Source organism: Sarcophilus harrisii, chromosome 3, assembly GCF_902635505.1.
Source record: "Sarcophilus harrisii chromosome 3, mSarHar1.11, whole genome shotgun sequence".
In the NCBI taxonomy this organism is placed as follows: Eukaryota; Metazoa; Chordata; class Mammalia; order Dasyuromorphia; family Dasyuridae; genus Sarcophilus; species Sarcophilus harrisii.
The window spans coordinates 523,570,008-523,595,138 of record NC_045428.1 but is presented as its reverse complement, the minus strand read 5'-3'; the positions used below and the strand labels follow the sequence as shown (position 1 = coordinate 523,595,138).

The 25,131-nt window shown below is 37.5% G+C and overlaps 1 protein-coding gene across 1 annotated transcript in view; it reads left to right on the top strand.

The window, feature by feature from the left end:
• Window positions 1-25,126, top strand: part of LOC100932257 (guanylate cyclase soluble subunit beta-2-like) — an 88,781-nt gene extending 63,655 nt beyond the window's left edge. Inside the window, exons 14-17 of the mRNA XM_023499643.2 lie at window positions 5,845-5,999; window positions 6,577-6,725; window positions 11,702-11,797; window positions 23,998-25,126. Coding sequence (XP_023355411.1) covers window positions 5,845-5,999; window positions 6,577-6,725; window positions 11,702-11,797; window positions 23,998-24,143 — 546 coding nt within the window. The 3' untranslated portion in view covers window positions 24,144-25,126. The remainder of the gene's footprint in view (window positions 1-5,844; window positions 6,000-6,576; window positions 6,726-11,701; window positions 11,798-23,997) is intronic.
• The last annotated feature ends 5 nt before the right edge of the window (window positions 25,127-25,131 follow it).

Sequence of the window (25,131 nt, the reverse complement as noted above, 5' to 3'; positions counted from 1 at the left end):
TTTTCTTATTTAGAGATATACAGGGCTTCTCTCTTACAGGATCATAGATTTAGAACTAAAAATGATCTCAGGGGTCATTTAGTCCAATTCTTTCATTTTACAGATGAGAAAAATGAGGCTCAGAGAGATGAAATTACTTGTTGACACCATATAGCTGGTATCAAGAAGCCAGGACCTTCTGCCTCTATCCACCCCTAAGCCATATTCTTTCCTACTTCATTATTTTTAGAGAATAAGTTTACTATTCATGAACTGATTTTATTTACTAAAAAAAGTAAAATAAATCAATATTTCCAATTTGTGGAGCTCAGGAAGCAGTGCAGCCCAATGGAGAAAGCACCAAAATTGGAGCTGCAGAACCTGAGTTCAAGCTGCAGTTCTGCTACTTATAATACATGTTATCTTCAACAAGTATCTTCACACTTCTGAGTCTCAGTTTCCACATCTATAAAACAATACAGTTGGATTAAATGATCTCTTCCAGATCAAGATCTATAACTTTAAGTTCTGATCTGACATAGGAAGCTGCTAGTTCCCAAAGGGTCCTTGCTGCTACACTGGGTCACTAACAGAGACATCTACCCAGCTATCTCATAGTGCTAGACAATAAGGTTAGGGAAATGATGGCATCAGCACCTAATACAACATATTCTAGAACAGAGACCATTGGAGGTTTTCAGGGAGTAAGTATTTTTATAGACTTCAATCACTGTGTTTCCTGTCCTAAATGGAAGGATGTTCAAATCTCTCATGCTGGCTATGTGTATGTCTCTGAATAAATCAGTTGCCTTCTCTGGGACCCACGATCCTCACCTGTAGTTTGAGGAAGGTAAGGCTTATTGACTTTTAAGGTTCATTTCAGCTTTAAATTCCCAAATCTTCCAGGTCTTGGTTTCTATTGGCACACCTTCCAAAAATGCAGAATCACCTGTACATCAGGGTATGCTTGTGGGAAGTTTTTTTTTGTGTGACTGTAGACATATAATCTTAGTTGAAATAAAATCAGGGGGAATTTGAAGGAAAGACAAGGATAAAACAACAGAGCTGAAATCAGAGGATTTTAGTTCTCAATTCTAGAAGAAAAACAATCAAAAGAGTAGGAGAATGTGCAAAGGGAATCAATTAGTCAAAAAACATTTATTAAATATTGTAGGGCCCAGAATTCCTCTCCCAAGGAAACTCTGAGTGCCCTTCCCAAACAAAGAGGCAACCCCAACCAAGGGGACAAGCTCAATTCCAAAGAAAGAGGCTCTATGATGATTATATAAAGGGTTTAATAATCATCTGAGTTACTTACATAGCAGTTGTCTGGGGTGATTGCCAGATGAGTCATGGATTTATACCCCCACCAAAAAACCCCAAAAGTCACAGGGTAATTATAGAAATTAGACAAAGGGAGGTGGAGCTATAAAGCATCATGCATATATTAATGCAATTTAGCTAATGTTTTGAGTTAATGCTTGGGAATGGCGCTTGATTCCCAGACCCAGGACCTGGGTGTTATCCCAGTGCAGATGGTTAGATGTCCAGACAATCAAGGCCATGTGCTGGTCAATTTGAGTAAGTTCCCAGGCACACACAAGGTTATTTGCTGGACACTGTGTCCTTATAATGGTTTTCACCTCTCTTTCATATGGTTTTTACTCCTGTGACATGACTTTTAACTCCATGGTATGGCTTTCACCAAACAGGATCCCACAAGTACCTATTATAGACCAAGAACTGTGGTAGATGCTAAAGACAAAAAAAAAAAACAAAAAAAAACAAAACAGTTCCCATCCTCAAAGAGCTTACATTTCTTATGGGGAGACAATGTGTGCATGATATGGTACAGAAAGTGCCGAAAGTGGCAGAACTTGAATCCTGCCTCTGACATTTAAGTCAAACTCTTTGAGTTTTACCTCCCTCATCTATAAAATGAGGGGGTTGGACTAGATGGCTTTTAAGATCCCTTCTAGCCCTGATCCTGTGATTCTTATGCACAAATATAAATCCATATATAAGGTAACAAATAAGGTGAGACTGAGGAGGAAGCTTAAGATGATGTTGAGTCAGAAAGAAAAGGAATGAAGCAAGTACAAAGAAGCCAAATGGGGTAAAAGGACTAAAAGTAAGACTGGTATCAACTTGTGAAGATGAGGTCTAAAATTTAGAATGGAAAAAAGGAAAGCTCAATAGAGATGGGAAATTATATCAATTAAATGGGAAGGGAAAGAAACAATGTATTATGATTATGGGAACTCCCATGCACAGTATAGAGGGAAAGAAGGAGAGACAGATACTGGGTTAGAGATGGAGGGGGTGGGGAAGAGAGAGGAAGAAAGGGGTAAAGAAAGGAGAGAGAAAGAAGAAAAGAGAGAGAGGGAGAGGAGAGATTCAAAGGGAGAGAAAAAGGGAAACGGGCAAAGAGAGGCAAAGCAAGGTGGAGAGAGAGAAGAGAAATGAAGAAAAGCAGAGAAAAATAGGGAAGGAAAGAGAAAGGGAAAAAGAAAGAAAGAGACAGAGTGAGAGGACAGAATTAGAGCCTCAGTTCTAAGAACAGAATAGACTAATGAGCAAGCAAATTCAACCATCTGGAAACATTGAGACTTCATTGTGAACAGTGGGCATTGATATGTGATACACAAAAATTGCAGAATGTCAGTGATGGAAGGAACTGCAGAGACAATTTCATCCAATCCATAACTGGAAAAGGATTCTTTTTAATACATCTCCAAAAAGTTGGATTTCAGTCTTTACTAGAATTGAGAAGGAACTAAATACCTCTGTTGGTAGCCCATTCTATTCTAGGCAGCTCTTTTAGATCTATTGTTTAGAAAGTTATTGTGGTTCTTTGGGATGATTGTTTCCTTTTCTGGATGTTCACTAGCTATCCTTTTATTAATGCATTCTAGATTTTTTCAGTAATTGAAGTCAAGTTCACTGGTCCATCCTTTGAAGATTTCACTCAGTTTCCTTTTTTGTTTTTAAAGAGCATTTACCCTTTTGTAATCTTGTGGGACTTTTCCTGTTCTATACAACATTTCAAAGATTTTTGACAATGGCAAAGCAAACATGTCTGATAATTCATTCTGTACACTGGGGATGCCAGTTATTTGAAACTATGATTTGAACTCCTAAGGACAGCTAGGTCCTTTTTTAATATCTCCCTTTTCATCTTACACAAAGGGTCAATTAAGTTAAATGATTAAAATCATTTCCAACTTCCAGTGTTGATATAAAAATCAACAAGTATTAACTAAATGATAATGTTTTTGACAGACAATAATGAAACAGCCTCAGTTCTTAAGGTGCTTATGATCTAAAAGGGATGACCATATGAACTTATACACAAAATACATATGAAAGGCAGATACAAGAAACAAGATGCAAAATAACCTCAGGAAACATGGAAGATGTTGGTAGTTTGGTTTGAACAGAAAGTACATACAAAAAGTAGTATTTTAAAGGGACCAGGAGTTTCAAGAGATGGAATTGAGGAGAGAGAACATTTTAAGTATGGAAGACAACCAGTAGGAAGGATGAAGATGCAGGATGTTTGAGAAAGAGTACTGGATTGTGGAGTGCATAAAAGGCACTGACTTGTGATAAGTCTAGAAAGGTAGAATGAAATAACTGCTCTGGAAAACAATTTAGAATTATAGTCATTAAATTGAAAACCTTTGACCTAATAATAGTACAACTAAACTAGGATTATATCCCAAAATAATCAGAGAAATGGAAAAAGGAGTCACATGCACACACACACACATACACACACATACACATTTTTTGTTGTAGCAAAGAATTGGAAACAAAATCGCACCTGTCTGATAGAGAATGGTCAAATGAATGATTCTATAGAAATATTTTAGTCATTTTAGAGTGATGTCCAACTCTTTGTGACCCCATTTGGCATTTTCTTGGCAAAGATGCTGGAGTAGTTTGCAATTTCCTTCTCTAGCTCATTTTACAGATGAGAAAACTGAGGTAAACAGAGTTAAGGTAAGTGTCCAGGGTCACATAATTAGCATTTGGGAGGGTTTAGGTCAGACTGGCTTCTGTTTATAGAATGAAGAGTCCCACTGTGGGGGAAGGGGAAGCTCAATTTCCTTAAGGAGCAGAACCCTTTGGGGCTGGGAATTTTCATCCTTAAGAAACTTCCTGCCCTTCAGAAGTGGAGTCTGACAAAAATAAGGGAAAAGATGGATCGCAGTGTAATATTGATTATTAAATAATTCAGTTTATTAATTTTCTTCAATCCAGAGTCATAGTCCAATCATAAGTTCAAACAACCAAATGTCAGTGATTCTAGTGAAACATATTTGTTTCCTTGCATTAGGCTCTTTAGTTTATTTGCTTGTTATTAATATTTTGCAATATTATCTAAACCAGATATTCATGCCATTAGTTTTTTTATTGGTAGTTCCTCCACTGGATTGTAGTGAATTTTTAAGCATCTCTATTGATATTCTTCTACCTACTTTGTAGCTACTCTCTAGGTCATTTAGATTCATGGCTAGAGAAATAGTTTTTTTTTTTTTTTTTCACTTTTCCTCTTCCTTCTCAGTTTAAAATATTTTTATTAGTTTTGTAAGACCCCACATAAAGGCATTCTTATCAGTTCTTGTGAGGTCATGTTTCAGTCCAGGATTGTGTTTTAAGTTATGAACTAAAAATTAGTAGATACTGTTTCCCCCCTTTTTATTGTTTTCTTTTTTCTAATTATATATGTGTAATTTTTAATACACATTTCTTTATGAATTGTGTTGGGAGAGAAAAATCAGAACAAAAGGGGAAAACCAAAGGAGAAAAAAAACAGAAGAAAAAGAAAAAAGTAAACACAGCATATGTTGATTTACATTCAGTCTCTATAGTTCTTTCTTTGGATGCAGATGGTATTTTTTTTATGAAAAGTTTATTGGAATTGTCTTGGATCACTGGATCACTGAGAAGAATCAAGTCTTACATAGTTGATCATCACATAATCTTGCTGTTAACTGTGTACACAGTACTGTGCAGTACTGTGTACTGTGTGTTATTCCTAGTTCTACTTGTTTTGCTGAGCATCAGTTCATGTCAATCCAGCCTTTCTAAAATCAGTTTGTTCATTTTTTATGGAACAATAATATTCCTTTGCTTTCATATACTGTAACTTATTCAGCTATTCCCCAATTGATGAGCATCTATTCATTTTCCAATTCTTTCACCACAAAAAGAGCTGCTACAAACATTTTTGCACATGTGGGTCCTTTTTTCTCCTTTATGATTTCTTTGGGATACAGTAGGTTCCATCTTCTTTACTAACTGTTCACTTCCTAAATCTGCTACTCTCTTTGAAGTCTTTGCTTTCAAGCAATAGTATCAAAAAAGAAGGAACAAAGTGAGGGGGAAATCAAAAAAGGAAAGAAAAAAAAATTCAGATGGTCTCAATTTAATACATCAATTATTTTTAAGCACTTACTATGTGCTATTTATTGTACTATGTGCTGAGGATAAAAATACAAAAAGAAAACCAGTTCCTGTCCCCAAGGAGCTTATATTCTATTGCTTATATTCTACATAGAGATGTCAGATTTTCTGGAATAAGGCAAACTGCTAATTTCTCCACCTTAAAGAATTCCTAATTTCTCAGTGGTCAGTCAATCAGTCAACAAATATTTTTAAATACTTATTTTATGCACTTATCAAATTCTTTCGATGTGTCAACCATTGTGCAAAGTGCTGTGGTGGTTATGAAGATATATAAAACAAATTATTTTTCCTCAATAAGTTTTTAATCTTATGATGGGTCAAAAACCAGTTCATAAAATGAAGTGCCTACAACTAGGTGATTTGTGATCAAGTAGATTTTTCTCTTTTTAGATCAGGGTAGGGATCCATACAGGACCAGTTTTGGCTGGAGTCGTGGGAGACAAGATGCCCCGATACTGTTTGTTTGGAGATACAGTGAACACAGCTTCCAGGATGGAGAGCCATGGGCTTCCCAACAAAGTGCACCTCAGCCCCACTGCATACAGGTAGCCATTCCTTCCTTCCTTCATTCTTCCCATAAACTTGAATACAGCGCAGTCTCTATCTTTAAGGAGTTTATAGTATTATAAAGAAGATAACATACTCTATTTTTATCCTGTACCTATATCTTTCTTGGTACTAACAATATTATATCTGACATATTTTATTCTTTACTTCAAACTCAGGCAGAGGAAAAGGATAAAGACAGAGAGACAGAGAGAGAGAGAGAGAGAGAGAGAGAGAGAGAGAGCAAGTTCTGATGTCAGCATAACCATATATAGTAGTTATGGTCAGATATGATTTGATGCCCTCATGTGCTACATTAATGATTTTGTTTCAATAGAGGGGGAGTTGTCTAAAGAAGGATCCAGTTTTGAGCCAGAAAGGCAACAAGAACAGAAGACTAGTGGGATTCCCCCGTAATATCCTTCTTCAGACTTTATACTATGACCTAAATTGTTCCCACCTCTCCACTGGGTCTTTCAATAGCAGGGTCCTGCCTGACAATGTTTTACAGTTGTGACACTGCCCAACTTGTACATTTGGTGGCTTTGATGTATGATGAATCTTTATTTTTTATAGCGCCCTGGAAAATCGTGGATTTGAGATCATTGAGAGGGGTGAAATTGAAGTGAAAGGCAAAGGGAAGATGACCACCTATTTCCTGATTCAGAATTTGCAGGTCACAGAAAATGAGATCATGGGGAGAACCGACAACCTTGAAAATAGAGGTAATAAAAACAAGCACTGATCTGTCTATGAGCAGTTCCAATGGTGTTTATACTCTGTGTACATGTGTTTATATAGTACAGGGTTTCTTGAACTTTTTCCACTTGTGACTTCTTTTCACCCACAAAATTTTTATGTGAACTTGGTATATAGGTACATAAAATAGATATACAAATCAAATATTTACCGATAATAAATCATAATTTCATGATCCCTATATTCAGTTGCAAGACTTCATGTGGGGTTGTGATCCACAGTTTAAGAAGCTGAGATATAGACCACATGTAATTACTCCATCACTCATTATTTCAACTTGTTTTGATTGAGAATTGCATAGTCCAGTAGAAAGAGCACTGATTCTAGAGAAATTACCTGGTGAGATAGAGCAGAGACCATCAGGCTTGGAGTCAAGATTACTGAATTCAGATCCAGCCTCAGATACTTACTAGGTGTGCAACCCTAAGCAAGTCACTTAAGTTCTGTCTGCCTCAATTTTCTCATTTGTAAATGGGGGAAAATAATAGCAATTACCTTCAGGTTGTTGTGAAGGTCCAATGAGAGAATAACTGTAGAATGCTTAACACAATTCTTGGCATAAGGTAAGCACTGTGTAAATGTTATTATTATTATTATTATTATTTTGTAATTAGAGAAATTGTGTTCAAATCCCTCATCTGGTGCTTACTAAATTTTTTTTTTTTTTATCTTAGGTAAGTCACTTAATCTCCTCAGTTTCCTCATTTGCAAAATATTTGAAAAAGATAAGGCAGGACTAGTTAGTTATCCACTGAAGTCCTTTCCTGATCCAAGCTGACGATCCTATGATTCTTTTGCCTTGAAAAAAGTTATATAAGAAGTGGATTAGCTCTGTTGTTTCCAAAACTCTCTGTTACCTGATAAATAACTATACATACAATTATAATATAATTATATAATGTAATGTTAATATTATGTAATATAATGAAGTTATATTAGGTAATGTAATAGAATGTAAAGTGATATAATATAATGATATAAATTAATATAATATAATATAATACAAAGTACTATCCCATTGATTCAGGGAACTTTATTGTAGTGAAACTTGTCTGAATCTGGACAGATAACTAGAAGGAGAAACGGATTACTTCAGACAAGGATGAATCTCCAGCCAGTGGAGGAGGCTGATTAAAAAAACCAAAACCAAAACCAAAACCATGTCTCTGTCTTCAGGTTCCTTAATCCATTAATATATTCAGGGCCTGGGAGCTTTTCCCCTAAAAATACTCCGGAGTTTTGCCAAATATTAGCAAAATGAGTAGAATTTTTTATATTTGTCATTTTTAAAGGGAGCCATTCCACATAAGGGAAGGATGAAGTACCATTTTATACTTCGAGGGAAATCTTCAAAGCTCTCTCTTCCTTTCAAGTGTTCTGGGCCCCTAAATTCCCTTTGGCATCCTCCTTATCTTCCCCCCTTTCTATAACACCTATATCTAATTTTTTGACAATGAAGTTCAGATGAGGTAGCCCAGGGATTGCCCATGCCAAACCAACTGTCCAGCAATGTGGTCACAATGATCTTTCAGTGGGAGGTTGTTGTTTGTCCTTCATTCTCAGTGAGGACCAATGATATCAGGAAAATTATGTCTTAACTTGCAAATGATTTGGATTTAAGGCAAGGCTGTGCAAAGTTACCAGCCTCCCTCTCTCATCCAGTGGCAAGACATAGATCAGGACGATTGGAGATATCCCCCAAAGCAGTGAGATATTCAGGTACAAGGGAAAAACTTCTGATTTTCTGATTTCTAATCCCATTTCTCATGTTTGTTCCCTGTGATACCTCGGGCAAATCGCCTGAATTTCAATTTCTTTATCTGTTAAAAAAAATCAAGGCAGCAGATTTGATGGACATATTGGGGGTCCCTTTCAGCTATAGAACTAGGTGACTTTGCAATCTAAATGAGCAAGAAAGAATCAAGTCAGGACTTAGCACTGAAAGGACTCTTAGAGGTGACCACATTCAGAGGTTCTTAAACTGGCATCTGTGAACTTGTTTTTTTTTTTTTTTTCCTTTTTCTTTTTTCTTTTGATAACTGCATTTCAGTATAACTGGCTTCCTTTGTAATCCTATTAAGCATCTGAGGCCAAATTTGAGCACAGGTCTTTTGTTATATATACATATACATATACTATGTATATATAGTTTTGTGTCTATATCCTGAGAGAGAGGAGGAGGAGGAGGAGGAGAGAGAGAGAGAGAGAGAGAGAGAGAGAGAGAGAGAGAGAGAGAGAGAGAGAGAGAGAGAGAATTAGTGAACTAAGAAAATTCTTAATTTGAAATTAAAGAGATAAAGCAGGTAGCAAAGTAAGATATGTGAGAGAAAATAGTAGTAGAGATGGAGGTTTTGTATTAGGATTCATTTAAGCTGGTGTTCCCAAGGACTTGGAACTGACCTTTTTCCCAGGGAGCAAATTACTTTCCGATTTTCTTTAATTTTTTTCTCACCAAAATTGTGTTGGTGGAGTTTAGTTCATGATCTTGGCATAACAGCTGAGCTCTGACCAAAAAGTAGTGTCTGTCCTCCATAGGTTTGCACCTCATTGACACTTTTTCCTTGGGGGAAAAGGAGCTGAGATCTCTATCAGGAAGGGAAGGGAGGAGAGGGGGCCAGGGTGGTAACGAGCTCTCCCGGGAGCTCTGGTTCCCATGAAAACAGCTTCAGGAACAGCTAGTAAACTACAAATCTGGGACAGGAGATGGGGGCTGTTCTACAACCCATCAACTTATCCAAAGGCTTGGGGAGATGAGGAGTAGGGGAGTGGGTAGGAAACACTAGAAACCGACAATAATTAATGGCTATTGCTGTCTTTCACTTAGTAAGGCCAGGGATGGGGTGGGGTGTGGAAGGATGTAAAAGGTATTATGTACCACATAATAAAAGCCTTTTCAGCGATTTCTCTTTGCTTAAACTATCTCCTTTAGGACATCGGCTTTTTATCAGTAATCATCAGGTACTTTCTAGTTCTTTGCATTAATTATTCTTTGGGGCAGTGTGAAGTCAAGGAGATCCTTTAATGAGCATTTTACACAGACTTCATATGATTTGTCCATATCCTCTGTGAGTGAGAAAGGACAGGCCCAGAACCATATAATTATGGAATCAACTGTAAGGATGAAAGAGACCTTAGAGGAAATGTAGTCTGATCCAACCACCATTACTCCCATTTTACAGAAGAGAAAACTGACTCAGTGCTTTCTGTTATTCATTGTGATAACCAAGAGCTGGTTGATAAAACAGTCTACAAGTTACTGATGCAGATAGAAGTGTGGAGTTTTCTAACAAATATTCAAAAAGATCTCCTTTGCTGTTTGTGAGGTATAAAATGCATTCTGAGTGTCCACTGCTGAGCAGAGACTATATGTAAGTATTTGCACTATTAGAAAATAATGAGGGCTACAGCATTAGCATATGCAGAGCAGAAAGTATCGTGGAGGTATGGCTGAAAGTCCTAGGAAATGCTGTGGGAAAAAGGTCATATTGACGCCTACGAATATAATGGAAAAGTGGATTTTTGCCCATATGTCGTTTAGTATATACAAAGAACTCATCAGCATCCACAAATGGTGTAAGGACTCTTCATCACACAAAGAAAAACTGCTTATCAGACTGAGATAATAGTGTGTGTTTTTATAGAACCTTAAGGTTTCCAAAACACTTAACAAATATTCTCTCACTTGATCTTCATAACCTCCGAGGGAATTAAGTGGCAATATTATACCCATTTTATAGATAATAATAATAACTAATATTTAAATAATACTATGTGTCAGGTACTATGCTAAATGTTTTACAATTATTATCTCATTTGATCCTGGCAGGAAAGTGCTACTATTATCTCTATTTTACAAATGAGGAAACAGATAAGCAGAAGTTAGTGATTTGCCCAGAGTCACACAGATAGTGTCTGAGGTTGAATTTGAACCCAGGTCTTCCTCTCTCTGGGCTGGATCCTTTTAATAACCATCAGATGTCCATCCAAGGATTCCCCTCTCCATGGTGTCTACTTCAGCTCAACCATCTCAGCTTGCAGATGATGCCAGTGAAGAAGTTTCAGCAGTACAGTGTTTGGTGGTACATTTTATATATATTCTGGTGAAATCTTACTCAATAAGTAGGTAAAAGGCTCTTTACTGTGTGTTGAACTTACCATCAGAATACCTTAAACTTAAATCCTGCTTCAAATACATCAAAATGCAGTAAAACCTTGCATAAGTCATTCTTTCTGAGCCTCAGTTCCCACATCTGTAAAACAGGATTGATAATAACACTTAGGTTAGAGGGTCGTTGTGGGACTCACATGAGATAATGCATGTAAAGTGCTTTAAAATAAGCCTTAAAACTCTATAAAAAAGAAGTATTACTATAATTCTTGGCCTCCTGGTGTTCCTTCAGCTCTGAATCTCCAAGGCTAAGAGGGATTACTTCAGAGATGGCTCTGACCCATGCCATTAGAGGTCTCCCCTTTTTTCTAGGCTGCTGAATAACTGAGGAGGAGAGAACATTAGAGCATTCCTTTTCCCTTCCTTTTTTTTTTCCTATGGGTATGGATTGTACCTAAAAGATGGATAGAGGGAAAGAAGAAACAGTCAGGGTATATAGTAGGTTCCAACTTTATTATCCAGATCATTCCCCTCTTAATTTTCCTAAGCAGGTGCATCTAAACAGCTCCCATCTTGGAGTTATAAGCATTTTAAAATTAAATGTTATTTTATTAAAAGTAACCTCATACAAGCCAGGTTTATAAAAAAGTGAACTGAAGTATGGTACTGAGGGAAATGTTTTTTGTGTTCATAGGTAGCCAAAGAACAGCCTTCTACTTCACCTTTTCAGCAAATTATTTCAGAATCCCTTGCTATAGGGATTTTGCTAGAGGGAATATATAATATATATTGTCACTTGTTTCTTTCCATTTGCTTTTTTTTTTTTTTTTGTAGAAGCAAATACTCTGGGAATTCAAGATGGCCAGACTGTTACTGTTGGGAGGTATGAAGACAGTCAGCATCTGCTCCCCAATACTGATGGAGCATATAGTGAGTACACCAAGGATTTCTCTCAAAATACTTCTGGTACTTTGTCTCACTTAAGAAAAAAAAACAGCTGATTCAGATTTACAGATCCTGGGGGAGGGAGAAGAGAAAGAATGGGAACTCATCGGCTGAGACAGACGGCCCTTAGCAAGAGCTAAGGCTACTTGGGACTTCTTTCACTCCTTTTCATGACTGCTTCTTCTGGTGTGAGGTCTGTCACCTTTCCTGAAATGGTACAGGTGAGAATGCTGTGTTAGATGTAGGCCATGGAGGCCTCTCACTCTTATTCTGAAAGGATTCTTTGTTATTGAGTCATGTCTGATTCTTCATCACCCCATTTGATATTTTCTTGGCAAAGATACTGAAATAGTTTGCCATTTCCTACTCCAGAAAGGACCTTTGGACCCCCCAAATCCACCCTTATAAAACTATTTATTCACTACCAATTCACAAATTGGAATTCACCTGACTCGATGAACCTAAATGATTCTCCTTGACAAACACCATCCCAGCTGTAAAGCAAGTACTTTTATTCCACCTGGGTCTTCTTATACTGTCTTCAGAAATTTAACAATAACATTATAATGTCCCTTATCCCAATTGTAAACTAGGTAGTCCCAATTCTTTCCCTTGCCCAAGGGAAGATTAAGTGTTCTCTCAACTTTCCTGAATTCTCTTAATCATTGTCTACCTCTGGGGAAGTGAGGAGAATGGAGAAAGAAGGGGGGAAATTACTAGGCTTTTGAGGAATATCTCCTGGAGTTGGTATAATTAATTCTAGGAGATGATGAGGTCTAATAGTGACTTATCCATATGGGTGTGGGGCTGAAAGGAGATGAAGAAGAAAGACTGGGTTGTTGAAGAAGTTGAGGAACTGAGAACTCATAATGTCAGTCATCAATATGAATACTGGACTTCCTAAGAGTGGTAATAAAATACAAAGAAAGCTGGTGATATACATGTGTTGCGAGTCCCTGAATGTGGTGTATGACTTTCAGCTAAACATTTATTAAATGCCTATTATGTAACAGGTACTAGAAAATACAAATATAAATGATCTCTATTATTAAGGAGCTTGAACGGGGAGGAGAGTGGAAGTCACTTCTTTGGTCTCAGTTTTCTTATCTGTGAAATGAGGAAATTGGACCAAATGGTCTCCGAAATCATTTCTAGCAATACAGCTTTGATATTTGAAAGGAAATATAATAGACCAAAGGAAGGAGGAACATATTAGTGGGGCAAGGTGATTGATGTCATTCTGTGCACATATCTGCATAAAACCAAAGGATAAAGTTTGTTAAGAAATCAAAGACAGAGAAGAAAAAGATGGAGAGTCTTGGGAATCTATTATGGTTCATTAAAAGTAGAGAAATTAGAGAGAACTTCTAGAGAGCACTGGTCAAAATTTGGCCAGAGGAGATAAAAAACCCCATAATTTCTATAACCAAAGAATGATGGTATCAGTCAAGCCCTATGAGGAAACCTCTATATTCAAAGTAATTTTGGTCAGAAACCAAAAATATAACCAAGCTCCTCAAAAGAAGAACTTGAAGGGCTTTGGTTCAGGAAAGGATGATGGAAAGAGGAAAAGAAGGAAAGGAGGAAGAAAGAGAAGGAGGAAGAAAAGATAAGGCAGAATTAGAGGCAATGGGTGAACATGGTAGAGTAGCAGATTTAGATTTGATATAAAGAAAGACTTCCTGACAGTGAGAGTTATCCATAACTCCCTTAAGAGGGATCCACCCATCCCCATCACAGCTGATGTGTTTGAAGTTCATCACCAAATGATGAGATTGAGGAGGATAATTAGCAGCAAATGTTGGGGCTTGGTCATGTGATGAATCCACAATGGCCATTCTCTTTGGCAAAAGGTAGATTTATTTATGAAAAGAGGTTACAGAAAAAGGGAAGAGATATGATAAATACCAGGAATCATAAATATGAAATAGAATTGGGAGAGCATACAATTAGCAAGTTTTTTTTTTAAACAATTAACAAGGGAAAACACAAGTTCCAAGGGAACTCACAACCAAAAGAAAGAGAATACTCCATGAGGTAAGAGTACTCCATTGACTTGCAGGTTAAATCCTAAAATGGAGTTGGCACCCTGAAAGAGTTAGTTAACTTGGACTTCTGACTGGATACAGTAAGATAGAGTTACCCAAAACCTCCACAAAATAGTGGGGTTGGGACTATAACGTTGAGCTGATCCCCATCATTGCCTTTCCCTGCTTGCTCAGAGAATAATCTTATCAGTACTTCAGGCTTTCTCTGCCAATCCCACCTAGTGTCCCACGACTTCATCACCATCATTGGACGTTTCCAAGGAAAGACTAGACACTCACATTTTGGAGATGCTGTAGAGCCCAGCTTCTTAACTGTGGTTTGTGACCCCCGTATGGGTTTCAAAATTGAATGTGGATTTGTTATAAGTAAATCTTTGATTTGTATAATTATTTTATACATAAATATATTTTTGGGATCATATAAAAATTTCTTGAGTGAAGCAGTTGTGAATAGAAAAAGTCTAAGAAGTGTAGAAAATATTCTTTTCCACATGCTGGGCAAACTTTCTGGTCCCTTCCAACTACAAATTCTGTAATCCTGTAATGGCAGAATTTGAGATGATATTCGTTCATCCTTGTAGGGCCCCAGGTGATTTGAGCTCCCTTTTTCAACGTGTGTGTTTATAAACATTTGTAAATAGCTTGTCTCGCACCATTTTGTTTGGAAATAGCAGTATCAAAATTCCTTTTCTGATGCTAAACAGAAACAGCAGCAGCAGCTCCTCACCATGGTTGTAAATTTTATACTTAATTAAAAGTGATCTTAACTCCAAGACAGTAAGACAAAGCTAAGTCTGCAATTATATTAAAAACTCACTAAAGGCTCATCCCTTTATGTATATATCTACTGTGAATTCGAGTAGTAGGAGAGACACGACAGTGAAATTCTCACACTTATAGAATTTCATTTTTTCTACCCCATTTCCTTCCTTTTCCACTAGTAGCAGGTAACTAAGTGGTGCATTGGTTAGAAAGCTGGGCCTGAAGTCAGGAAGAATAAAGTTTAACTACAGCCTCAGGCACTTATTAGCTGTGTGATTCTGAACAAGTCACTTAATCCTTTTTGCCTCAATTTCCTTATCTTAAAATAAACTGGCAATAGCACAGGAAATGGCAAACCACTTTAGTATCTCTGCCAAGAAAACCCTAAATGGGGTCACAAAGGGTTGAACACAACTGAAAAATGACTGAACAAAAAGTGGAAATAATAATAACATCTATCTTTCAGGATTGTTTTGAGGATCAAGTAGTCATATTTATATAATCAGTTAGCACAGTTCCTAGCCCATGACATAAGCTTAATAAGTGATAATTCTCTCCCTGATCAACTACCTTAAAACCCAAAGCAATTCTGAATTTTAGTGGTAAACTGCTCGTGTGTGTGAATGTGTCCATTATTCTAGACATGGAGCTTGGAGCTCCCTGCCATCTTCTCATTAATTGTCTTGCCTCCTGGCCCAGAGATTATAATTTTTCTGTTTCAGACTCCCAGATCGGGACCCCTGAGGTCCTAACTGCCCAGTGTAGCCTGTGTCAGGCCAGCTGCTCTCACCATGCTTCACTTCCCCGACACCTTTCCTCTAGACATCTTGCTCGTCCACTTGCATCCCTCTCACCTCCACTTTCCAGCTCTCTCTAGTGCATTTAGTATGTAAGCTGTGCATTATAGATCCTCATGTTTATGTCTAGCCCCCTAATAGATTATGAGCTCCATGAGAGTTTAACCACATTTTGTCCAAAGTTTGGATGTCCCCAGCACTGAGCACATTCATAGATGTGGATCTGGGGAGGGAAACTCACAGGTAAGTTTTCCACAAACTTCTCTCCATTATTTATAAACCAATTTTTTTTTTTTCAGTCATTTCAGTCATGTTCAGCTCTTCCTGACCCTATCCAGGTACACATCTTAGTGGGCTCTGATTCTTAAGACTTCCTCCAGTGAACAACAGTGCCCTTGCCACAGCCATTATGATTAGCAACATGGGAAGGGGGTCAACAATTATTGGCAGCAACAGAAATAACCCTAGTGCATGGAAGAAAGGAGCTCAAAAATGGCTAAGAACACTCCCCAGAATGGATTTTGTTCTTCAACAGTTTTCAGTCTTGTATAATTCTTTATGACCCCAATTTGTTTTTTGGGGGGGCATGCTTTCTGCCTCCACAATCTTGTCCACTATGAACTTTTCATTCCCTCCTGGTGCTATTATATACTGCTCAGCACAAAGTATGTAAAGTTTGCTAGTTCAGAACACTAGAGTCACCCTCTGGTTGGAGGTGGGGACTCATTTGTAGCCGACTCACCTTGATTCATTGCAGAGAGCTTCATTCTTGGCAAGAGGTGATAAATAAAAAATTTGGGTGGTTAGTTTGGCTGTTATTAAGAGGACCAATATAACATCATTATGTGGCTGATTAGACCAGTGCCAGCTTAGAATGCTCTGCCACATGTTGGGCACAAATAGTCCCTTATGAACAATTTTGGGGTCACTTCTCTAATTTTGTGCATCTCACATTTCTTTTGGACTAATTCAGTTCTGCTTTGCTCATAGAACTCTGCACCTTCTCTGATGAGGGCACAAGATATCTCTTAAGAACTTTAGAATTGATTGTATGACATGGGAGACACTGGCACAGGACTACTCAGGATGCTGTACCCTCATCAGATAAATAAAAAATAAATTAAATTAAAAGCAAATAAATACATTAAGGATAAAAGCTCAAAATGATTTTATTTTTATTGAGTCATTTCAGTTTTGTCCAACTCTTCATGACCCTATTTGGGGTTTTCATAGCAAAGAAACTAAATTGCAGCCCATTTTACAGATGAGGAATTAAGACAAATAGGTAAGTGACTTGTCTAGGGTCACACGGCTAGTAAATGTTTAAGGCTAGAGTTAAACTTATGAAGATAAGTCTTCCCAGTTCCAAGACCACTGCTTCACCTAGCTGCTGTTGTTACCATCAAAGATCTGCCTCCAGCTCTATCTCACCGTCTTTAAAGGAAAGAATCAGGACTCACCTCATTAATCAAATCTGCTAGGGATCTTAATAGCAGAGTTGTAACTAGCAATTTTTGCTTCCTGGGCAGCAAAAGTCACTCAAGGAAATGGATACATCATGTGTTCCCAAATTAACTTTTCAAGTCCAATGCCAGCCAAAAAAGCCACAGACTGTCTAGTTTAATTAAGTTATATTACCAACTAGTTAACTGAAATCTTATTTCTGTATTACAAGTACTTTTGCACCCTCAGCGGTGTCGTGGAGAGAGCACTGGCTAAGGAGTAAAGAAGGGTGAGCTCAAATTTGTTCTCAGGTATTTATTAGCTGTGTGATCCTGAGCAAGGCACCTATCCCTTTGCCCTGATTTACTCATTTATAAAATAAACTATAGAAGTAAATTGCAAACCACTCTGATATCTTTGCCACAAACCCCTCCCAAAAAGGGGGTCGTGAGAGTTGGACATGACTTAAAACAACTGAACAAATTTGCACCCAGGGCAAAAAACTGGTTATCTTGTTTCAGTTATAGCTGTGCTTAGCCAGGTGTTACCTGAAAGCCAAGATTATGATAATCCCTTGGTTCCTTCCTTCCCCATCTGTAGGTCCTCAATAGAGTCAAGATAGAGTTTTCTATCACTGAGTAATATCATTCCTAACAAATGCCTTCATACTTTGACAGCCCCCAAGGCTCTAAGAGAGGTATTGGTTGCCGGTTTCTGTGCCAGTTGAAGACATACCAACACTCCCCTTCCCTTATTCACTTACAATGGAAACAAAAGCATCATCTGAGTTCCCATGAAATCCCATTTAACTCTATAAGTAAACGCCACAAACATATACATGGACTGAACAACTGATACTCTATCTGAACTTCAAACACAAGGCTTTTTGTTCAATGAATTAAGAATCTGCTCCTTTTGGACGTGTTACTTCATAAGGTTTCCCTGTAAAATTAAACAGGAGCCTTGATGGGAGATAAGGCAGCAGGCTGACTTGGAGATTCAAGCCTCCACCTTTCAGGATTGACTGAAAAATCAGTCCTCCAGCTGTCTATGCTGGCAGGCTCTTTTGGCAGATCATCAGGCCCCTTGTTAATGTATTTTTAAAAACTTCAACTTGTCTCCTTAACTTATTCTCTGAGCTATTATAATAATGGGTTCCAGTCTGGCTTGGGAAGAGAGCTGTAGAAAAGCCTCTGTGGACTCCCTTTTGGATAGAACTTGCACTTTATAGAGCACCATCCTCTAGCTGAGTTTATGAAGGGTTAACATTGCTTGCAAAATTTCTTAAATTTAGTCCTAATTGTTCTTATGATACATTTTTTCGAGTTGCAATCTTCCTTTTAATTGTGCACATGGTTGGGGACATATCTGTCTGTCTCTCTATCTGTTTTCCTGTCAGTTTAGGGTTTCTTAGCTGTGTATTGTTTTCCTGAACAGTTTTTTTCAAATCCTCCCCTTCACACAGCCCTTTATGATGATCTTTTCCCACAACACACATACCTCCCATGACGTCATTGTTTGGACCCTGATTGGCTCAGAGTGAATGTAAATAGCATTTGTTTCTGTTTTGTCCAGAAACCCTGAGGGTTTTCCCCTCATACACACACAGACACACACACACACACATAGTCACATACATATATATATACACACATTTATGCATATAGATATTTTTTTTTTTAAATAAATTCACTTACTTTGCTTCCTGGGCAGCAAAAGTCACTCAAGGAAATAGATATATCTTGTGCTCACAAAATACTTTTCAAATCATGATACTGACTCCCCCCATGAAGGTCTGAGTCCCCATTTGATTTGATTATCATTTACTATCTAAGGTTCTTCCTTCTTGAGTTGACTGATAGAGTGTCCTGTCTCTGACTTGTCCAATTAGTCAGGGTTGAATGGTTTTACAGCCAGATTACTGGAGGAAGTCTGGGGCATTGGTCCCAGTTCAAAGGCCTCTTGTCAGTCTTCTTGGTGCCTCTATGAGGGTTCCCATCGAATTTTTCTGATTTTGTTAAGCTGAAAAATCTTAGGGTTTCCATAAATGGAGCAAGGTTTAACCCCTGATTTTCCTGAAGTAGGCTAATTTACTCCGAAAGAAGAAAAATACTGTATAAGATGAAGGATTTCTTCCTATATGATGAATTAACCTCAGTGAAGAAAAGAACCTTTAAGATATTAAGGTTAGCAATCGAAGGTTAGTCATGTTTGTTATTGTTCTTTCTTCTTGAAAAGGATCATGATGTCAGGAAGGTGATGCTGTGACATACGAGTGAGTTGGATTTAGTTGAGGGTGGGCTCTGAAAAGTTGCCAGCTTCATGTTCTCCTCCAGATGTAGATCAGGATGACTGGAGATGGCCCCTGATGCAGTGGGAGACCTCGGCCTTTCTAAGCAAAGGTCTCGGTTTGACTGAGGCAACACCTATTTAGTGATTAAGGCTAGGTATGAAATGAGGCAGAGAATGGCTTCTTTTACCTATTTAAAAAATTATAAATATATATATGTGTGTGCATGTATATGTATGAGTGTGTGTGTGGAAACCCTCAGGGTTTTTGGACAAAAATTGCTATTTACATTCTTTCTGGGCTAATCAAGGCCCCCAAAATGACCAAATGGGGCTTGACTTGGGACCTACTCTCCTCCAGGGCCATTTTCAGTTATCCTGATCTATAGCTTCTCATTGGACCCAGATGGTTCTGGAGGAGAAAGTGAGGCTGGTGACCTTGCTTGGTTCCATGATGTCATTTTGAGAAAGAAGAACAAGCAATACCAATTACATGACAACCTAATCTCCAAAAACCTTAATCCACATAAAAGACCTTAATCTCCATCTCCAGTCCTCCTGATCTCTCTCTGGCCACTGGACCCAGAGGGCTCTGGAGGGGAAACTGAGGTACACGGCCTTATCCACCCCTCCCTCACTTAGATCCAACTCAGTTGCATATCATGGCATCTCTTCCCTGATGTCCTGGTCCTTTTGGAAAAGGAAGGACAACATTTGCTGGCCAATCAATGAGAGTCACTTTGCATAGACTGTGATGTTCCTCTTCCTTAGCTCCCACCACTGAAAACCTTAATCTCCCTTCAAGGCTCATCTCTGCTCACCCTATGAACCAACTTTGGGTTTCTCTTTTTATACATTTTGTTTTTGCTTCTCTGCGAATGTGCTATATCTCCTCAAAGCTCCTTGGGGACACAGACTGTCTCACTATTATCTTTTCATCCTCATTACTGACAGTATATTGAATATAGTAGGCACTTAAATGCTTGTTGACTTCACTAGTGCTTTGGGGTCTGGACAATGAGTTTTTGGAAGCTAAGCAAATTGAATGAGAACTGTTTGCACCTGCCATTTTGGAAAGTAAAACCGTGATGACCTTTGCACGAAATTATTTTTAGAAATCTGGAGAAAGTCTTGTTTTTCATTATCATTATAACCAAGTTACATTTGTCTTGTCTATTGGCCTTGATGAAATAGAGAAACAATGAGATGTAATGGGAAAAAAATGCAGCCAGAGAGACCCAGACTTATACTGTAGTTCTTATATTCATTTCCTGTGTGACTTTAGACATGTAACTTAACTTCTCAACGCCTCAGTTTCCTCACCTATGAATAATGATAATAAAATTTGCATTGTTCATCTCTTAGGGTTTTTGTGGGAAAAACACATTATAAATCTTAAAATGTGTTATTACTATGAATGAATTTTTCTGCTCAGCTTAGCTTTCTATCCTGTCATCAGGGTGACATTCTTGTCTCCCCAGTTCACATCCTGTATAGTTCAGTTTTTCTCTCTTCTAATTAGTAGATTTCCTGAGGAAGGGAACTGGGAAAGAGGAAAATAATTTTAATGGAAATGCAAAGGATGCAGAAAAAATATGCAAGAATGAAAGCAATATTGAAGATATCAATAAACTACTAAAATGTGTTCCATTTAGTGAAAAAGGAACTGAGGCATAAATTAGTAGTTCCGAAGTTTGAAAATAAGGAGAACCCATGTGGAATAAAAAGATGAAGGAAAAGCTCTGAGACCAAAAATCTATGAAAATATATTTAATAATGTAGAGTTTCAAGTACTTAATAAATGCTTATTGACTAACAGAAAAAAATTTTAAAGCATTTTACCAGGAACAATAATTATCACTATTGGGTGTGAAGAATTCATTGTGCTTTGGGTGAGCAGCACTTATGAATAAAGGCATAAACTTCTTGGTTTGTAAGGAAAATGTTTTCATTTCCTTCCTTAGCTGGAGTTCTGCATTCAAGGTATTTGTCACGATATATTTGTTCATTTTAGAGCCTACTGTATTTTGTGGGGAAAATCAAAGAGAATAAACAGGCAGCTAATTTTCTTGTCCCCATAAAGATTTTGTGGTACAATTATCCTATATGTTCTTTCATTTACTTTTTTAATTCCTATGAGGTTGTTGTTTGTCCTTCATTCTCTAAGAGGACCATGACATCAGGGAGGAAATGCCATAACATGCAAGTGAATTGGATTTAAGTGAGGGAGAATAGGGAAAACATAGAGTAAGCATTCATTATCTCAGTTTTACATTTTCAAAATTAAAATAAAAGCTGAAGCAGAGAGGTGTTAACTAAGGAAAGAGGAAATCCCAATCACTTTTTTTTGGCACTGAGTTACTGACAAGCCAGGGGAATATGAACCCAGTCTTGTCAATAGAAAAAATTACATCTAGATAAATTTACAGTGTTTTATTTGTGGTGATAAAAGAAATACACACAATACTTTCTATCTCTTTAAAATAGCATAAGATTGTGCTTAATAATAGAATGACAGTGATAATGCTATCAGTATATTGATAATAGCTACATTTATAAACAGGCACTCTGATGTGATCTTGAGACAGCTGGTTGTCCATCTCTGCTTTTGCTTTGTCTCTCTATAAACTACACTCTATGTCTATCCTTCCAATTTCTTTAGTTCCATAGATGATGTCACCATTTGTCCAATCAGATCCAGAACATGGATATCCTCTCTGATTCTTACCCTCTCTTATTACATAAAATCACATTTTCATTTGCCAGATTCTGTAGTTTCCATCTGTATAAAATCTGTGGCAACAGTATTCTTTCTTCTCTCAGTAACTTCCTTCGTGTGGGCCACCAGGACTTTTTATTTGTGCTTTTAGATTTGCAAAGGACTTCACACATTCAATCCTCATAAAAATACTAGGAGACAGATGTATCATCATGTTGGTTTTACAACTGAGGAAACTGAGGCTCAGAGAAATAAAATGACTTGCCTATGATCACACAGTGAGTATCTGAGAGAGAATCAGAACTCAGATCTTCCTTACTCTAAGTAAAGAAGTTCTTATTATATTCTTCAGACACTGAACTCCTCAGCTGCTCTCCTGGCTTCCATTCTATTTCTTCTCTAATCCATCCTTCCTAATGCTTTTCTGACTGAATGTTTTCTGGGTCACTCTTCTCCTCAAAAATCTTCCATGGTTACCTTTTATCTGCTAAAAAAAGTATAAACTGTCAATCTTTACATTCAAGTCCCTGTTCAATCTGACTCCAGCTTTATCTCCACAACTTCACATAAATTGTGTTGCAATCAAATTGAACTACTCTCTTTGAGCCTGTTAGTTTGACTCCCCTTTTCTTGGGTCTTTGCTCATACAATGCTTGGAGTGGAATTCAGGTGAGGGGAAGCAGCATTTTCACCTGTTGAAGTTGCTCCTCACTTCAGAGCTCATGTCAGGTACTACATTCTCCTTGACATACTGCAACCCACCCCAGCTCAAAGTCAGTTCTCTTTCCCCAAATTCCTCAAAGAATTATGCTCATATCTCTTCTTATATATTTTCCAGTTGTTTCAGTCTTGTGTGAGTCTTCATGACTCCATTTGGGGTTTTCTTGGCAAAAATACCAAAGTGAAGGTATTTTTGTGTTTTTTCCTTCTGTGCTCACTCTGTGATCATTATGACCCTATCTCAGAATCCTAGGGAAAATCTCCTTTAAAAATTAGGGAATGGCACACTTCTAGGTTCTTTGAAGAAGGGATCAACAAGGTTCCATCTAGAAAAGTTAATGAAGGTCATTTCCTTCTTCAGCTCATTTTACAGATGAGCAAACAGGCAAATTGGGTTAAGTGACTTGCCCAGAGTCATACAGCAAAGATTAGTGCTCATGATGATGAGTTTTCCTGTTTTCAGGCCCAGCACCCTATTCACTGTGTCACCTAGCTGCTCTTGTAAATCATACTTATTAGGGTTGTGTGTGTCAGTGTATGTGTAGACACACATACATACATATACATATGTACATATATTAATATGAAATGTTTTTTTTAAATTATAAACTTTCTCTAACCTTCTGAAATAAGATGGTTTTTGAGTTTATAGTATCAACTGTGTAGAATATATAGAAATGTCATCAATTTAAAATCCAACTAATTGGTTTTTCTAATGGAAACTGTAAACAAACAAACAAACAAATAAACAAAAACCCCACATAGTGGCCACAGAATAAATCAAAACTGCTTAACCTATTGAGGGGACCCTTTTGGAAATCTGGTGAAGCTTATGGACCCCTCCTCGGAAAATGTTTTTAAATGCATAAATTAAAATACTTAGGAACTTAAAAGGAAACCATTTACATGGAAATACAGTTTTAAAAACTGTAAACAAAACAAAACAAAAATACAAATTTCAGGTTAAGAATTCCTCCCTGACTTACTGGGTCTCTTCCTTCAGTCTGACTCCCTATGTCCTTGTTCAGGACCCAACTATAGGGAAGATCATTCCTGCTTCTTTCCCAGTCCACACATACCCTACCTTTCCTTATAGACAGGTGAGTTAGTCAGCCTGTTTATATCTTGAAATGTGATACTTTTCATTAAATTAAGAGTTGACAGATGAGATGAAGGAGACCTTGCCAAGAGAAACATATTATATTAAGAAGATATCAAGTCAATCCAATAGAATTACAATAGATGGGGCCCATCAACCTTGGCCAGGAGAAAGTTCTGTCTCTCAGGATAATATGAAATCCTAGGAAAGCCTATCAATGGTTTGAGAACTCATGCTTCCTGTGAAATAGCTATGCTCACTCCTTTGAAAGTTGACTGATTTTCCCCTATACCTCTGCTTTGTTTTAGCCTGCAACAGATCACCAAGTGAGCAGAGCAGTGTCAAGGAATCAGACTCAAAGGGGAGAAGTGATGAACAGCAGTCTCCTGATCAAACAAAGACATGTCACTTTGGTCATGACAATATGCATTCAAGTTTCTGTATTTTGTTGTAATAGCACGAGGATCCATGACATCCCAATCCCACCTCCTGCCCCTCCAACTTGTTGCTTTCTACTTTGAACACTTTAGCGGCAAAGACAAATAATTATTTTTACCTTTTTAGTTCAACAAACAACCTTATATCTTGTTTCTTTCTTATTCTGTGGGAGTAAAAGTTAAGAAATCAAACACATCTTGCAAGCTTAGAAATTTCACTTCTAAATTTTAAATTCAAAACTGGAACTCCAAATACTTATTTGATCTCCCAAATTATGTTTTGAGATGTTATGGCTCATTTTCCTCTCTCCTAGAAAGAAAGAAAGGCATTGTTTTTCCTTCTTTTACTTGTAGAGTTTGCATAGAAGCCTCCTTTTTAGTTAATAGATTTAAACATTTATTTTTAAGAAAATGTATTGATACTGAAGGCATAGTGTTTGCAATGTCTTTTGGATTAATGGTTGAAATGGGCTGCAGTATGAGAAAGACCTAGACCCAGCAGTCAGTTTGTAAACCAGCTAATAGTAAACACGTGATGTAAACTGAGCCCAGCCAAAATTTGGAGAGTAAATAATGATCTTTCCCAGTCCTGGTTTGGAAAAAGTGAGGCAATGGAACAAAAACAATGCCCGAGAGATGCTCTGAAAATAAAATATAAGAAGCAGAAATCACTTTGCCGAGTTAGCAAAGATTTGGGAAACAAAATATCATGTAGCTGGGGGCACAGGATGCCTGTTTTGCAAAGACATGGCCATCTCTCTCCTTCACAGCACTGCTTGCACCTAGGGCCAACAGCCAAACTAGACCTCAAATCTTGGTGTAAAAATAAAATATCATCAAAACAGGACAATCAGCTGAGCAAGAAGGGTCAGTAGCTAGAGTGATTTCTAGATGCTGAAGGAATATGTACACTAAATTTTTACACTTTCTAAATATCAGTTGGAAGTCAGTCATTTGCTGAGCATTTTTTATAATAGCTTTTTATTTTCAAAATACATGTACAGA